Source organism: Vidua chalybeata, chromosome 10 (assembly GCF_026979565.1).
Source record: "Vidua chalybeata isolate OUT-0048 chromosome 10, bVidCha1 merged haplotype, whole genome shotgun sequence".
Lineage (NCBI taxonomy): Eukaryota > Metazoa > Chordata > Aves > Passeriformes > Viduidae > Vidua > Vidua chalybeata.
The window spans coordinates 19,246,025-19,264,037 of record NC_071539.1 but is presented as its reverse complement, the minus strand read 5'-3'; the positions used below and the strand labels follow the sequence as shown (position 1 = coordinate 19,264,037).

The 18,013-nt window shown below is 41.3% G+C and overlaps 1 protein-coding gene across 3 annotated transcripts; it reads right to left on the bottom strand.

Moving 5' to 3' along the window:
• Window positions 1–832: 832 nt before the first annotated feature.
• IWS1 (interacts with SUPT6H, CTD assembly factor 1) lies at window positions 833–16,531 on the bottom strand. Of its 3 annotated transcripts, XM_053952058.1 has the most exons (15): window positions 16,403–16,531; window positions 15,976–16,091; window positions 9,484–10,195; window positions 8,763–8,958; window positions 8,464–8,521; window positions 8,050–8,150; window positions 7,629–7,779; window positions 6,100–6,182; window positions 5,690–5,819; window positions 4,890–5,007; window positions 4,062–4,173; window positions 3,821–3,877; window positions 3,525–3,636; window positions 2,809–2,966; window positions 1,178–1,265 (listed from the first exon to the last, which is right to left on the bottom strand). In XM_053952058.1, the coding sequence occupies exons 1-14, from the start codon at window positions 16,434–16,436 to the stop codon at window positions 2,838–2,840; spliced, it is 2,109 nt and encodes a 702-aa protein (XP_053808033.1). In that variant the 5' UTR covers window positions 16,437–16,531; the 3' UTR covers window positions 1,178–1,265; window positions 2,809–2,837. The 3 variants fall into 3 exon arrangements, with proteins under 3 accessions (XP_053808031.1, XP_053808033.1, XP_053808032.1); XM_053952056.1 differs by lacking the exon at window positions 2,809–2,966 and having other exon boundaries at window positions 833–1,265; XM_053952057.1 differs by lacking the exon at window positions 1,178–1,265 and having other exon boundaries at window positions 1,616–2,966.
• Window positions 16,532–18,013: the final 1,482 nt, after the last annotated feature.

Here is an 18,013-nt window from a genome sequence, read left to right as displayed (position 1 = left end):
CCCCCGAGGTGGCTACTGCATTATACACATACCTGGAGAAAGCAGCAGAGCTCTTTAGCTGCCCAGCCAGCACAGGGGCTTGCCTTCTCCTTGCTTCAAGCTGCTGTCCCAGCACACAGCTCTATGTTACTGTCATTCCTTCCACTCTCACAGGGGCAAATTCAACAACCCCTACGCAAACGTGCAATCTCTCCATGACGGGTGCCAGCAGTAACTCAGCCAACACCAGGATCCGCAGAATTACAGACTATTCATTACAGAGGCTCTGCTCCTCCAGCACAAAGGTGCTTTTTCTTAATGAAAAAAGGCCAACTGCCAATTACCTGGGCAAGAGTCCTCTTATGGGAGGCAAGCTCAGCAGAGACAGCCATTTTCAGAGGTAGAGGCAAAGAAGCCACAGAGTACCAGGTGTTATTCTATTGTCAGTCTGTAGCAGCAGGAACAAACAAACAGCATTATCCCCCCTAACACAAGAATGTCCTCCTTCCCACTAGTAAAACAGACTTTTGCAAAGTCACTGGTAAGCCACAGTGACATTTTAGCTGGAAGCTGTTGAAATTTTTAGTGGTCAATCTGCTGGCTTTCTCCCAAACTTTACATTCATCTTCATGAAAAGAAACTCCTTTGCATGGAACATGGTCAAAATACTTCTAAATCAAAAGCAATAGATGCAGATCTCAAAAAGACATAACAACTGATTAATAATGAATAAAAATAATTAACAATTAATAAAAAGAAAATGGTGAAAGCTGAACAAAAAATTAACCCCTGTTTTTCTACATCCCAGGTGGACTGTGTATACTTTCATCTGAGCAATGAACAGGCAGTCCCCTCCCAAAAAAAACCCCAGAAGATGTTTTATTTTTTTAAGTGTTGCAATACAACAAATACATGATCTGTACAAAGGACACAACAGGGCCAGTTTAAATACAATCAGGAAAAAGGAGTCCCCATATTCACAGTCCTCAGACAACATCTTCTACCAGAACCTGAACCAACAATTCAAGGATTCACTTAAAAAACAAACTAAAAAAACCAAACCCACCCCAAACAAGTTAAAAAATTTAAAGGTCTCCAAAGAGTCTGTGGGTGTATTGTCTTACAGCAGAGCTCATGGGGCATTCTGTGAAGGGTCACAATGGCATCTTATTGCCCTCAATGCTGATTTTCACTGCATGGGCCGATCTGCTTTTTTTCCTGATATCTGTGAATTTCCGCATCTGTTTGTCCAGTCGACTCACCCCTTTCTTAGAGGTCCCCTGGAACTTAAAAAATAAAACTAATAATTACCACTGAAAAAAAGCAGACGCCCCAGAGGTCCAAGGCAAGTGGCACATGCAAGGCTGCACCTGGGCAAGGAGCTGGGGGAGCCACTGGGCCCAGCTGATCTGTCTGTTCTCTTCCCAGAAGGGGAAAATGCTTCCCCCAGTAGCTGCAGGGCCCAGTGGCACTCAGCCATCACAGTGCAGGGTCAATCACTGTGTGGCTGGATACTATCTGGAAATTTTGTATCTATTGGCTGGAGCTATGTCAGAACCACAGCACACCAGTGTCACCACTATGGACTTCTTGCAGGAGAGTTAGACACAGATGCATTGTGACTAAGGCTGACACATCAATTTCAGGCTGCCATTTATTTTAAAGGTCAGGGATTAGTATTTAGCAAGGAAGGGATTACTGAACAAAGGCAGTGTAGGGGGTAGCAAAAAGAAATGCCTAAGCTGATCACACAAGCATTGCATTTCATCTCTGTATGTGAACTGCAAATGAAAACCAGGTGGCATAACAGTTATTCTGCACAGATTAATTCAGCGATGGTGTGCTGAAATGCCACTGAAGACAAACAGCAAGGACCTTCCAAGCCATTGCCAGTGCTTCCTAGAAGGCAATTTTCCTTAACTAGACAACAAAAAGTGATGGAAACATGACACTTTTAAGTGTGGGAGAAACAGTGATATCCAAAACATGCTACTTAGTATCTGAAAAACACATCCATTAGAAACTAGTTCCCATGGCTAAGGAAGGTGCTCCTAACATGCTGATTTAAAATAAGGTTTATTCATAAATCTGTTCATTGAAATTATACCTAAAATTTCACAGTGATGTTTAAGAAAATATCTTTTTAAAATCAAATAAATATGAAGCTTAATGTGAACTCAATAGTTATCTATGGCTTGTGCTCACCTCTTCCCGTCACTGTTAGCTTGTGGCAGCCCTGCTCACAGCATTGAAATGCAGACAAGGAATTGTCAAAACAATTCCCATTGATACATGCTCTCCCAACCCACACTCACAGCAGAGGATTCTTCTCCCCCTGGTCTCATTCTGTAGCTCCCATCAACCACCCCTACTGTCTCACATCATTCTACTTCCTTGAACGAGGAGGTGTGAAAAACACCTCACCGTGCCCCAGTCAGAGGTCAGCCACAGACGCCGGCATGCAGTGACACAAGGTCCTGTACCAAGGGCTAAGAATTCCCATATGTCGCTTCAGGTGAATCTGGAAAACCTAATTGTGTCAGAACAGCATTCAAAACCACAGGTGGTGCAAAGCTGGTTTTGAACACAGCTCACTGAACTGCTGTCATTTGGGTACCCTGACACTGTGCAGGCAGGAGCCATGGCAGAGGTTATGTGCTAGAGCCTGTTTTCTCCTGTACAAGTTCCCTTGTAGGTCACAGTACAGACACGAGAGAATTCAAGGAGAGTTTTCCAGGTTTAAGTTAGGGTGTACACACTCCTGTCCTGCATGTGCAAACTGCCAACAGCTGGAGCACATGCACTGTTCACACCTCCCTCGAGGGATACCTCTCCAACTTGGGAAGGCAGTGGTATGGCTACAGGGGCATCCTGTTGCCTTCAATGCTGAACTTGATGGCCCGATGCACTTTGCTGAGTCGTTTCTGTTCAGCAAACCGTCTCTTGTGCTTTTCCAAGCGACTAATACCTCTCTTAATAGTCCCGGGCTAGAAACAACATCTCAATTAATGGACAGAAGGAGAAAGAACAGCAGACAGCACAGCAATTGTTACTTCTCCCACTTACACACATTCTACCACATATACCCCTTTTAAATGAAACTGTATGAGTAGATGGATGAAGACAAAGCAACACAAAGGCCTCCACCGAAGCTGTTCATGTTTACCAAAACCTCAAAGGTTTCCCAAACTGGAATATTATTAGAACATGATACAAAAGCTGGGAGAGGTATAAAAACATCAGTGCAGTGAGACAGGTACTGAACTGCAGCTTTAGCTCAAAATGCTTCAAAGCAAGAGGCCTGTAATCAGATTCTCACCTGAGAGAGAAATTCTAGAAAAGTTAACTCAAAAACCTATTTTTGGTCAGAGATGTTTTCCTGTGAAAACATGTGATGAGCTTAGAGCAGCCTACTATGGAGCATTTACTGTCCATACTCACTAAAAGAGGCCCTTAGAAGAACTACCCTCCTGTACAGTAAACCATGCTGATATGGTGACAGAATCCCAGCTTAGAACAGTCACCAGGACACTGCCAGTGCTTACCCTGGAGGACTCCATCTCCACGTTCCACTTGGGCCTGACGACATAGTCTTTGTTGGAGGGCATTGGGACCCTCGCACGGGCACAGAACCCAGGGTCCCCGGGCCTGAGAGCCCTACGGAAAAAAAGGATGTGACTATTATGGACAGATCTTATCCAGAAAGAAGTAAAGCCACGCAGTGTACTCCTCTGAAACACCCTGTATTACCACTGCCTCTAAAACCTCTACAGAAATTCCATAGTGGTAGTGCCACCACAATACTTCACTTTAAAAAAAAAAAATTATATACCCAACCTACTTTTCTTCTCCTGTTAATACTTTTTCCAGGTCCCTACGGGGAGTCTGACCACCAGAGCTGCAAGAAAAACAAATATTTATAGGTATCTATACACAAATTTTAAAAGACAATAAAGTATGTTGAAAGAGAAACCATAACTGACTACCCTTTTACCCTTTTCCTTCCTTTAGTATTTACACACCACTTGGTTTCTCTTGACAAAGTCTTAGAAGAATTTCGTGTTTCTGCCTGCTACTCCTACCTGCTCATTTTCCTTCGATGAGGCATCTGTTCCAAATCTCTCTGTTCCCTCTCTTCTCTGGTCATGCCTTTGTAGTTTGAGGTAAGGCCGAAGATAGGTCGAGACCATTCATCTATTAAAAAATGATTAGTTAACAAAGACCAGGCCTTTGTTTCTCTCAACCACTCTGGTGATCAAGTACAGCTTTTAAAGTTTGTGGCAAGTATTTACACTTCCTTTCAACCAAACAATTTTTGAGCCCTTAGTATTTAATGGAAAACTAGCCTAGTGAACAAAAGGCAAGAGCTTTCATCCCCAAAGTCTCTTTGTTGCCTGCTCTCCTAGAACATCTCCAAGCTCTCAGAATACTCAGTGTCAGGACCTCCTGCACAACCCAGGAATGGCATTTTAAAAATATGCAGAAAAGGTCCTAAAGAATTTAAGTTTATCATCAATCTGAAGCCATTCTGGATGGAATACATTCCACATGGAATACAGTTAAGTAGTAAACATTCAGTCAGCTAAGTTCTTTCTGAAGTCCATGGAATAAAGAGTCCTCTGGCAGCACCCTCCTGCCTTTGCAGCATATGCAAAAGATCTGGAACATGAGCCAAGAGAGAACCGCAGCAAAACAAATGGCATCGTCTGGTTTAAGACAATGAAACAGGTGCATGCAGAAGCTAATGTAGAAGTGTTTGTTAAGAGCTCTGCGAAGTTATGAAACACATCAGTGAGGTTCCTACGTTGCAGAATCTACTCTACAGCCAACAGTAGTGCATCAGAAACCAGTGCAGAAGTTCCATTCATCATCAGTGGAATCTCAGACAAGGCACAGGCAGGTTTACATACTGATCAGCTTCCCAGCCATGTCCTTGTTCGGTCTCGACTCCTTGGGATGTTTGTACAGGTACATCACAGCCCGTCCAATGCCACTGTGCTTCAGGGTCTCCTGGCTCACACTGGGCAGCTGCAGAGAAAAGGAAAAGTCAGAAAACAGCAATAAATTATGTCTGAACATTAATGGTGTCACTGAACTTTGCAGAAAGATCTTTCACTTAAATCAGCTTGGAAAATTTAATGTTTTCATTGTCCCACTGGGAATTGTTTAAAGTATCAAACACCTAAATCTAGAAATCTGCCATAACATTCTTGGTTTATACATAGAATTAGGTAGCTTTCTACAACTTTTTGCTCCAAATGCTCTCTAGTTTATACTACCCCAAAACTGTGCTACTGCCTTCAAATCATTCATTCTATAAATAAAAACTTACATGACAAAGACACTCAACCAATCAGCTTAGCCACAGACACTGAAAGCCTACACTGAGTGTGAGGGACCTTCCCATGCACTGCACACTTTAACAGAACAGAAAAGAGAAGAGACCACAAGGGAAGAAAATTCAGGGATGCACAGCAAGTAACTCTTCACTTAAATTTGGATATAAACCTGAAACAGGCAGGCAGGGCCAAATCATCTAAATTCTTTTACACAAGCACTCCTGTTGTGCAGGTTGCTTCCTTGTGTGTTTCACTGCAAAGCCCATCGGTACAGCTGCAGTTCACTTGTCACCTCACATTTCCCTAAAGCACATGACTGTAAAACTGTGGAGAAGCTCCAAATCAAATGTGGTGAAAAGTCAGGTCCAAACCTCTTGCAGGATCTTCAGAAGCTCCTCTCTTATCTTTAGTGCTGGCAGACTTCGGTCTGGAAGAGGAGAAAGCCACTCTTTGATGGCAGACATAACACCACTATCGATGAAAGTTTCTTTGAGATCCTGCCTAAAAGGTTTAAAGAGAGGCCCAAAAATCATGTAATATAGCAACATCTTAAGATGTGATGTTCCTTCAGGAAAATAGCACATTTGACTTTGCTTCATGTTAGATTAAGAGGGGAAATTATGTGTAATTTTATGTTTTTGAGGTCACCTAGCTTCAGCATTTACTTGGAATAAAAAGTGTTTTACTGCGTATTCAGTATAGCTGTAGTGTAACTCCATGAAATCTTACACATTCGGACTATTACCCAAGGTTACAGTTAACTGAAAGAATGACAACTCACTTTTTAAGATGCATAACTACAGTTGGTAGCAAAGTTAATTTCTTCAGTGCTGGTTTCTTTTGTGTATTTAGCTGACGATCCTCCTGTAGAGAGTTGAACAATCAGCACAAGTTAATCAAAGAAAGAAATCAGCAACTCCCATTCTTTGCAACACTTATAAAAAAAAAAAAAAAGACTAGTCTATTAAACTAGAAGTGCAACTTGGGAGGGATTACACTAATTTTGTCCCCTGCTCCACAGCTCACCAACAATTATGCAACAATTTCTTTGAAAAAATAAGTCAGTATTTCCCACAAAAGCATCACATTAGGAGAGTGCTCCTAATTTTACTTTTTTTCCACTTCATGACTTAGATTGACTACAATAACTGGAGGTCCTTTATACTGTGCACAGGTAACACTTCGTTAGTAAAGCCTCACCTGAAAAACAGAAAAATAGCTAAGCAGAACAATGGCAAGGGAGAGCAAGTATTTTCCCCTCTGTCATTTCAAAATTACTTGCATCCAAGGCCTGACTGTCACTATCTGTTCAAAACTTGTCTCCCATACAAAAAACACCCAGTGCAATCAAACAGATTTCTGTCCAGCTCTGGTAATTCCTTTCTCCTTGTCCTAATCCACTGAAGGCTCTTTCTGTGCAATGTTTGTTTTATTGCAAGGGAGGAGATTCTTCTAATGCATCTCTTTTCTCTTCCTGCCCCTGTATTTCAAACTTTGCCATCTCATTTGAAGTATCTGGCTGTCATCTTGTCTGAGAATGGCCTTCCTGTCAAGCCCGAGAAGCTTCAGTTGCCTTCCAAATTGCTTTCTCACTCTCCCCATCTTTCTGAACTTGGCATCCTGATCTCATTCTCAGGAAGATTTTGTTGTTGTTGCTATTTGCTAAGCTCCTCTAGTTTCTCAAGTCGTGTATATCCCTCAATTGGTTTTAACGGGTTTCACTGTGCTCTTTATTAATTTGATTGCTACTCCAACAAAACAGAAGAGACCTGACAAAAGGCAAGATCCCAAAAAACCTTCCACAGTAACATATTAAACATTTCTCCTAGAAAAAGGCAGGCTGCCATTACAGAAGGTCCCATGAATCTGTTACTTTGATATCATTACCATGGCACTGTTATTCAAACAGTTTGGAAAAGGGCTCTTCTCAGGAACAAATACCAAAGTATGACACATGCCAGTAACACTATAATGAAATTAAAATATAGTCCCTTTCTCAGTATTTAACATACTACAAGGTAGTTTAGAGACCACCTATATATCCCTTTTTATCTAATTTGATCTCAGTTGATGAAAGTTTAGCAATTTAACTAATTTTTAAAATTAGTATTCTATCAAAATTTTACCAGAATGTTTTAATTTAGAATAGCAAAATAACATTTAAATGGTTATATAGACATTACATGCTTTCCATAGCATACAGATTACTCCTGCTGAACCCAAGCCAGAATTTTGTATCTTATTAATCACATGATTTTCCCATAAAAGGGAACTGAATTTCAGGGTGTGTTTGGAGCCTGGAAAACTTACCTCAGCAGCTTCATTCATCTTCACAATCATGGCACTGACCACATCATCTGCGTCACTGATGAAAGTTCCCCCATCACGGTTCCGCCTGCGCTTGCCACTCATGCTCTTCTTCCGCTGCAGCATCATGTCGAAATCTGACATGAAGTCCATGCTGAAACACAACCACAGTGTTAACTGATGGTCCTTGGTAGGAAATAATTTTGTGTTTCTGTACTGTACCAACAATGTGTCTCATGGTCCCTGTGAGATAATTATCCTCAGTATGCAAAATGCAAAACTAGCAAAGGGTTCCAAAGGCTCCCAGACACCCTCAGACCTTGCTGTAATACCCAACATGTGCACACCTGTACTATCCAGGGTCCATTATGCCCTTTCACAAAAATCTGGCATAAAGAAAGGAATATGGAGCACAATGACTTACTGCTTTCCTCTTTTGATGTTATCATCAGAGTCTGATTCATCTGCTGCCTCCTTCATGTCTCCATCACCCTTCTCTTCCTCCAAATCCTCCTGGTTAAAACCCTGATGAGTACAGATAGTGCAAATCAGTGTATGGATCAGGATTGAGCATCTACTCAGGTATCTGACACTGACACTAAAAAAGATTCAGGGAAGTCTTCAGAGGATCTAGAAAGATTAACAGAGTCTTTTAATTCCCCCTGTGACTACCAACAATTGTTGTGACACCAACAATTCTCCCAAAAGATGAGCTGTTAATGTTATTTAACCCAAAGAGTACCCCAGTGAGTCTGGTAGATACAAAAATGAATGATAGAGCATATATATTCTCTTCAAATCTAGCAAGTCAACAGGAGATATCCACAGTAACACTTACTGTAAATTCCTCCTCTTCCTCATCACCAGATTCTCCAAATATATCTGCAATCAGGTTCCTGTGAAGGTAACAGCAACATTTATCTACCTGGACTACAACAATGAGATGTACCTTTTCTGCAAAACTGCTAATGACTGTGTGAAGATCTCCCTTTTGTTCTGTCTCCTCCTATTAACCTTTCTCTTCATGCCACCAATGAAGGTGAACTGTCATTCTCTGGTTGGGATTTATCCATTTTCCATTCACCATCACTCCCACTGTCTAAAACCGCAAAAGAATTCATATTCTTTCCCACTTACTCTTGTTCATTTCCAGATTCACTGTCACTGCCAAACAGATCTTTTCCTTTTTTCTTCCCAGCATTCTCTTTTCCTTCTTCTTCTTCTTCCTCCTCACTATCAGATACAACATTTTTCTTCCTTTTGTCAGATTTCTCTGAAGCAGCGTCACTATCCGATTCTTCAGCATCGGAAAGGATTCGTACCTTTTTTGCAGCTGCCAGCAGAAAGGATCATTACTACATGTCCCAATAACAGAGGGGACAACTGTTACTCTAAATTATTCTCTGACTAGTCTTCCAACACCAGACCACTGCCATTTCATAAAAAGCATGTCCATTCTGAAGTGTTTTATTAAATCAGTAACTGGAGCTTCCATACACCACATCCGCCCATAAAAAATTTGTAATTTCAAATCTCTCACTCCCAGTATATTAAAAAAATACACAGGAAAAAATTACTAGAGAAACAGAAACAAAGTAAATAAATAACAAACTACCATGTCAACAGATGCCAGTTAGATCCTGACAGTCTTCTGTTAGACCTACTTATTACTCAGAAGTGTTATATACACATTTATACAGCAAAGCAGTCAGAACAACAGCCTCTACAAATGCAGTTCTGCTCCAAAACCAAATCTGATTTATGGTTTCTCACTTAGAGGCTTTATTAATGCAAAAGCAACGATTTAACTTTCACACCACTGCCTGTCACAGCACGTTTTCACAGTATAGTTTCTTACGTGTTTTCTCACTGTCATCCTCACTATCAGAAAGGATGGCTGTTTTCCTCTTCACTGTCTTTTCTTCCTCTTTTTCATCTTCATCACTGTCTGATATTTTATGTCTCTTAGGAGCTTCATCTTCACTGTCAGAGCCCTGAAATCCTTTCCTTACATGTTCATTATCTGAATGATGAGAGTCATTCTGCACCTTTTCCTTCCTGTCCTCCCCATCGCTATCTTCGGACCCTATCTGCTTGTGTCTGGACACATCCTCGCTCTCCGAGTCGCTGGCTGGCTGCTTCTGAGGCTCTTCACTCTCGGAGTCACTGGCTGGCTGCTTCTGGAGCTCTTCACTCTCGGAGTCACTGGCTGGCTGCTTCTGGAGTTCCTCGCTCTCAGAGTCACTGGCTGGCTGCTTGTGTGATTCCTCATTTTCAAAATCACTGCTGTGATCCCTTGGAGGTTCTCCATTGTCAGAGTCACTCGCTTGATGATTTAAAGCCTCTTCATTTTCAGAGTCACTTAAATGCCGGTTTGGATGGTCCTCAGTATCAGAGTCACTGTCTTTCTCTCCATGAGTTGCTTCATTTTCTGAATCACTCACATTGTGATTTGGGGGCTCCTCATTATCTGAGTCACTTTCTTTTTGCCTTGGGTTATCTTCATTTTCAGAGTCTGTCATATGAGGCTCTCCCACTTGCCCATCATCTTCTCCATCACTGTGTTCATTCTGAAACAGAAAAATAATCTCAGACAACTAAGCAAAAACACCTTAAAAAGTAAAGAAAAAATGTTCTGAATTTTTGCTTGTCCTTCCTCCAATTTGATTATCCAAGGTGCTGCAAACTGAAATAATGTCTATGTAGAAATAATTAGACAATTTGCATCAAAAGACTATCATATACTTTACATCAAAGAAAGTATTATCAATGGAAGTATGTCCATCATGCAGCTCCATGGTATTTTGAAAACAGTAACAGAATTCATAGAACACTTAAATAAGCATGTCTAAGAAGGGTCCAGTTGCTCAAGGGTAAAGGTTTAGTACTTTAATTTTAATAGGTCAGGCCTTCAAAGTGGTTTAGTTGAAATTCCCAGGAACAAGGCAAGAAAGAGCATCTTGCATTTGTCATTTTATTTTCCTGAAGATCTCAAACAGATGTTTCCTGTGTGAAATGCATCTTAGTGAAACAGCACATGAATTATGCTCCAAATGAAGCTAGCGCCTGTTCCTTCTTTGTCAAGGAAACCTATTTAAGAATAACTCAAGAGCAAAAGCCTAGCAAGCCAAAAAACAAGAATAAAGTTTTAGTCAGACCTTTCAGATTATTACTGTTAACCAGTTTTGTGTTTCAGATTCAACTACTCTCCCCCCTATGCTGACAGCTCCCATGCTTATCCAGATATCCAAGATAACCCATGCACAAACACACCCATCTGGCAACTTCTGAAATAATCCTTTGACTTTTCTACACAGCAAAAAATACCGAGGCACATACTCCATTTTTAAGAGAACATCTCACAAGCCACCTTGCTAAGTGTAATTACTTACAGCATCATCTTTTATCTTTCCAACATCTAAAATCTACTTAGGAAAAAAATCTCAATTGCATTTATCTGAGAATATGGAATTAGATTCTTGAAAACTCATTCCATTAATTCAGCTCTCACAGCTACTGTCACCATAATCCTGTTTTCAGCTGAAAACAACAACATTGTACAAGGAACTTCTCTTTTGCATGCTCAAAGCCTCAGTCAGGCTTTCCTCAGTCATTTTGTCTCAGCTATAAACCTTTTCTACTTGCAAACTGAGTATTTATTATGATAGGAGATGCTTTAAGACCTGTATGTCCTGAAGTTTCCAAATCTTTTTTTTCCTGCAATTTAATTTCCTTGGAAACAGACTTTCTATCTATTTTTATTTTCTGTAGTTGTTCTACTCCCACATTCAGAGCCATAAAAAAGGTAGGTGTAGCAATTCTACACCTACAACAAAGAATACTATTCATCTTTAAAATGCATGATGCAGGAAGAATTTTAAATAAAATTAATTTCACTTGCTTTTAGGAACTACTTCCTCCATAATTATTCTAAGTGGCAAAGAGCATTGCTTTTTAAGACTTTGGACTTTATATACTTATTCCTTTGGCTAGCACTGGACAAAGATCTTCTAAATTACTGCAGAATGACTAACAAAGTTACTGAACAATGAAAAAAACCCCAGGACCATGAAATTTTAGAACATGCACTTCAAACACTACTTCACTATTTCCATGTTATTTAATGCTAACTACAAACAGCTGCTATAACAATCTAAATTGTTTTCTCTCTGCTGCTTGTTCCTGTCTCTACAGCAATGCATCTTTTGAATCTTTCGTATCCAGTAATTCTCATTTCTCCTCACAGAAAGGAAACACGGTTTTGTTAAAACCTGAATCCAGAATTTTAAATAAATATTAATATTAGGAAGTGACAAAATGCTGAGGATGTACTCAACAGCTCTCAGCTTGCTAATATTTTATTCCTTTACCAAAAAATCACTTTGATTGCCCTTCTCCTGCCTAGTATGTCCCATATAAACCAATCATAGGTGTATGTGACAGATCCTCCCTGACTGTATTACTTTAGACTAAAGAACACTGCAGCTGGAAACAGAACAGAAAGCAGATTCTACAGCAGTTACAGGCAAGGTTATTGAGAAACACTGAAATCAAACTGGAATCTACAGTAACAAGAATTATTTAATCTTTGTTTTTCTACCATTTTATTTTGTGTGGGTTTGTCTGTCTTCTCTCAATGCCAGCTGGTGAATGCTTAGTACTGATAGTTATGTCAGCAGTAATAAAGGATTTTGCCAAACAAACCCAAGAAAATTAATAAAAATAGTCCTCTTTAAGATATTAGGACCACCACCTTCCCAGCTTACAGTTTAGGAATTATTTGGTGAACAAATAAACAAAATTGAGAAGCAACAAGAATCAGTAATGATTCTTCATCTTTCTAAGGTCAGAAGTGTGGCTGCAGGTTATAGATGCACCTGTTCAGAATTAATCACTAAATTACAAAGAACTTCTTATGCAAAACCTTGGTGAGAAGACACTATAATTACAGAGCATTATTACTGAAGATTACTACAAGATCCTGAATCTTTAATCTGCTACTGCAAACTGACCATCACTCCTGAGAACGAAGATGTTTGGCGAGGGAGAGCAGACACGCAGCTGCCAGACTCACCCAGTGGTCACAGCAGCTCAAGTGCTGCACTGTGACCACCTGGAGAAGCAGCAGCCAGGGTGACACAGGTGTCCCTGCCACTCTGGGCACACAGGCAGCAGCTCCTCGAGCCGGCGTGCAAAGCTGAGCCAGGCAGCACCACTGTGTCAGTGAGTGCAGCGCTGCCCGAGCCCCCAGCCAGCAGCACAGAGCACCTTCTGCAGCAGAGCTGAGACCCCGCACAGGGCAGGACCTGCCCGCAGCCCCCTGCGCAACAGCCTTCTGTACACAATTAAAAAATTAATGAATCTGCATGTTTTGGAATATAATTGATAAAAAAAGTGACCAATTTCCCAGTAAAATGACAAAACGCTACTGGGTATGCTTGATAGTCTTCACTTTTCCTTTTTTAATTGTTCATCTTTACAAAACTGTTTTCAAAGAAATGAAATATGTAATTTTTGAGTTTTCTGGTTTTCATTTTCCAAATGATTGACTGAAAGATCAGACATCCTCAAAACTGAGTAGGTCTCAGGTAATTGCTACTGCATTTTTCTCTAATTCCTTTGCTTTCTTTTCTTCCTCCTCTTTATCTATAAACATTTTAATTGAGATGTCCTTAATTTTTGTTTAATGAGTTCTATAAAATGAGACTTTAGTACAGTATAAAATAAGGAATATATCAAAATCAAATTTACAGTGTTACACTTCTACATAAAAATTACAGCTACCAAGCACTTTATTGGATCAACATGCAGCCACTTTTAAGTGCTACTTCTTCGATCATTTAGTAACTTCAACAAAATTGAACCCATCCACGACAATTTCATGAAAGGGGAGTGTTAAACTAAGACCTACACAACCATCATGGGCAGATCAGCAAGTTTCTCCTTTTTTTTTCAGAAGTGTCACATATTTGTATTTGTTAACAGTCACAGACTAACCACAACTTAATTCATGAAGCAGCAGCAACTTGGTGGAAGTGTAAAAACTAAGTTATTATAGATTTCTGTATGAGCCTGACTTGGACAAACACTGTAAACATGATTTCAGATTCATTACTGTACTAAAACTAATTCTAATTGTCTAAAGCAGAATCAGTAAGGACATCAAGGAGAACATTTATAGATAAAGTGGGATTGGGGGAAGGAAAGCCAGAAAAGAATTGTGGAAAAGAAAAACCCACATACCTGAGACCTACATAAGTAATTCCTCGGAATTCCCCTTTTCTTTAAAGTTAAAAACCTGAAAGAAAAGTTTGAAATTTTAAAACTTCGGTTCTTTACATCTGAGTTCTAAATTAGAGAGAAAATAGTAATTAAATAGACTTAACTGATTAGGCTGTCTCAAAGGTTTTATTACCTTTGAGTGTCATTTCTCCCACATACTCCTAAAGATGAAGAAAATAAGAGGAGGAGAGAATATTTAGAGTAAGTAATATGACAAATGACTGAAAGCCACTCCTTTCAGAGATGGCTGCTCCACATTATTGCCTTTTGAGTGCAAAATGAACTCAATGGAGGGAAAGACAAAATTGCAAAACAAAATATTTGAATTTTGATTTGAGCTGAATCAAATAAAGCATTAAGGCTTGACAGTTCTCTTTTAGTATTGGTCAGAAGGTGACTTAGCTTGGCTCTTTTATTTTAATTGACTTTCTAAAGTATTTTATCTATAGAGGAATATTCAAGTGCCATCACAGAACAAAGTCTTTAAAATAATACAGCACGTGAAGAGGACCAGTTAACAATGGTAACTGGTACTATCTGCTCACCTAAATCTGAAGAAGACACACTGCAGATGTAAACAACAGTCAATTTCCAGTAAGTAAAGTAAAAATCTCAGAGAAGTACAGAAAAGGAAGAACCAATAATCAAGCATAAACCAATGACACAGAAGAAAAATATTAATAATATTAATATAATAAATATATTATTAATATAATTATTAATTATAGCAGCAGCATGACTCTCCACACACTCATCACACTTTTCTTTCATTAAAACAGAAGTACTAAATTCCTCCAGATAGACAGTTATTTTTCCCAGCCTGAGAAATGTGTTTCCTGCCACACTGAAATTTTATATTGTCATAACAGGAGATGCTGCCTCACACAAAATTGATTTATTCCCTTAGAAATATCAACACCTATCAAAAAAAGTAAATTCCAAATGTGCTTTACAATTAAGTTCAAATACATGGGAAGAACTTTCATTTTATAAAAATACAATCTTCATCTACTTTCTAACTCTGAGGGAAGTACGAATTCAATAAAGGCAGGGGGAAAAAAAAAAAAAAAAGATTGCAAGCTATGCCACAGTGGAGTCAAGCCTTCTCTCACATCAGCCTTTGTCGCATTTTAAGCAATTTCTAAAACATATAACACTGGAAACCTAGTCAGAGTAAATCCTGATCTTTACATAAAATACAGCAGAATACACAGAACACTATCAAATGGCTTTGATTACAGTTTTTTTAAGTATCAAAAAGTTCTCTGTAACTTTGCTGGCAGAACACCTGAATTCAAAGGCCAAAATTATTCCTTCCAACTAAGACCTGATGTAGCTCTATTGTGAGTCACAAACAACTCTTAAAAATTAAATCTCAACTTCCCAAACTGTCCTAGAAGTCTAAAAGGAGCCTTCTCTTTTTCCAGAATCCCTTCTCAGCCCAGTCAATCCTCAAATGAAGTGACTGCCCCAGAAACAACCCTGGACCAAAGCTTTTCCGTGCTGAACACTTCTCCAAGTGAGAACCACTTCAAAGGAAAAACAGGTCCCATTTAGGAACCTTAACCTGCTCCACATGCACAGCTGCTCCTTTGTGAATGATAAGGTGAAAACCAGCACAAAGCAGACTCAAAAGTCAGTGCCTCCATCTGACATGGAAGATGGGAGAGCATTCATTCTCTGTCAAGGAAATCCCCACCTCCAAAGCATGTGGTCTTACATCACTGTGCAGAATTTCAGGTGCAATTTAACATTCCTCATAATCCATCTCTTTTAAACCCCCAACATTTTCTCTTTGTGAAACTGAGGCTAATCGAATACAACTTATTAAAGTTCAGAATAGTGTGTGCTACCATAACAAGACAAAAACCAAACAAACCCTAGCCAACATACTTGTCAAGAGACTATCCAAAGCTTTTTTATGGAAATAAAAGTTTTGCCCGATGGAACCCTTAAGAAGAACTAAATAAACACATATGTCTCGGTTAAGAGAGAATGCCACTTTAAACAACAACAAAGAAGGATTCAGAGGAAAGTAAACTTTATCTAGATAAAGCTCCCTTAGTACCTCTGAATGGTGTCCTACACTGCCATTCTCCGATCCAGAATGTTGTTCGTTTCCTTCATCTTCCACATCGGATCCTGAGTCTCGCTCGTCTTGCACTGGAGTAGCTCCTCCATCATCTATTCCGAGATTTAAAAAAGAAAGTAAAACTCAGCGTTTAAAGGAACCGCACGGGAACCGGGCGGGCTCCCGTTCTAACGGGGCAGGGAAACGGGGCTGTCCGAACAAACTACCCCAGACACCCCCGGGAGCGCACAAAACCTCCTGCACCAAGCGGGCAGCGGCTGCTGCGCTGCCCAGACACCGGACTACTGAAGCAATTACCGCCGCGCTGCCCTCGGGCCAGGGCCCCGCCGCTGTGCCCCCCGAACCCGCGGGCCCTGCCGTGCCCGACGCCCTCCCCGGAAGGTCCTGCGCCCCGCGCCGCTACCTGACTGCTCCCCGCCGTAATAGTGGGTGTCCATGCCCGCCCCGCGGTGGCGGCGGGCGCTGCCCTGGGCGCTCCCTCAGCGCGGGCCCGGCCCGGCCCCGCCGCCTCGCACAGGAACAAGATGGCGCCTCCCCGCCCAGCAGCACCCCCGCCCCGCGCGCGCGGCTCTCGCGAGACTGGCGGGGCAGCGGCCGCCAGGGGGCGCCGGCCGCTCCCAGCCGGCCCCGCCCTGCGGGCTCGGGTTCCGCCACAGCGAACCCGGGCGCGCTTCGGCCTCGCCGGGTTGCTTCCCTCCCACCCTTCGAATGCGGGTCGATTTCAGCTCGGTAGCTGAAGCGCTGGGGAAACTGAAGGATAAAAGGAGGCTAAAAGGCTGTTTGTAGCCCCTGGGTGACCACGGCAGTGTGACCTGGTTGTGATCCTGGCAAAGGTCTGAGCCCTGCGGGAATTTCCAAGAGACCAAACCAATCCCTGACACTGTTAATGGCTGCTTGGAACCACAGCACTGAGCTACGTGAGAGTTCCCAACATCTCCCTTCTGCCAGACAAAGGGCAGCTGGTGCCATGCTTCCCACAGTGACTAAGGGTGGGAGATCTGGAGAGTGATCTAGAGCAGAAAATATTTTACCACTTAAACGTTTAACAGGTAAATTTATCTGGTCTTTACAAGCCAAATCAGCAAGATTAACGTGCATCAGAAGGTGGCAAAGCAGAGCCAGAGCTCAGGCACACGAGGGGCTCTGATACTGCAAGGGGTTGGCAATGTTCATGTTTGCAGCTGGCTAGAAGGGGACCCACCGTGGCCATGGAAAGGAAGGACAGGTTCTCCCAGCACACTGAGGCCTGACTGTCCTGGCTGAAGCTCCAGTTCAATCTAGTTCATGTGTGGGTGGCTCCTCCAGATTTAGCCTTTCAGGATTGACTGAAAGTTCACCCTGAGCTCCCGGGGGATGGTGACTTCCGGAGTGAACGTGGGCAGGGCAAAACAATGCTCCTGTTTTTCAGGGATTGTTGTGTTCTGTTTCAATAGCCCCTATCCTCTGAGTAGTAGCATTACTCAAGTAGTAGTAGCATTACTCAAGTATTTGGCATGCACATGATATGCTAGTTGAGGGTTATTAGGGATGGCTGCTGTCGTTCCTGCAGCATTTCAAAATGATGAGTCTAATGAATGCATACAGTACTGGTGACCTGCTCCTCAGTCTGTCATAAAAACGCCTTCATTTTCTAGGGAAATACAGGTCAATATGAGACAGATAGAAAACTGCTGTCCATGTCATTTGGTGTATTTCTGAACAACAGTGACTTTTCTAATTCTGCATGCTGCACCTTTGTTCAGAGTCATCAAAATTTAGTAAGTTGAGTATTCGGACCAAAATGAGTCTAATTCTTCTGTGCTAGAGGTGCCTTGGAGGGGATGGCAGAGAGGTTAAGCCATTATTTACCAACACTTTCTGTCCAGCAGCAAGCACAGTTTCATGTAGGGAGTTCAATGTAAACACAGCTAACTGTCAGGACTGAGTCATTACTCAACATCTTCTACAGCGAAACACTTAGAAGGAGAACTTGGCAGTGGAATCAGATGTTTCTCAGATACAATCCTAAATTCTT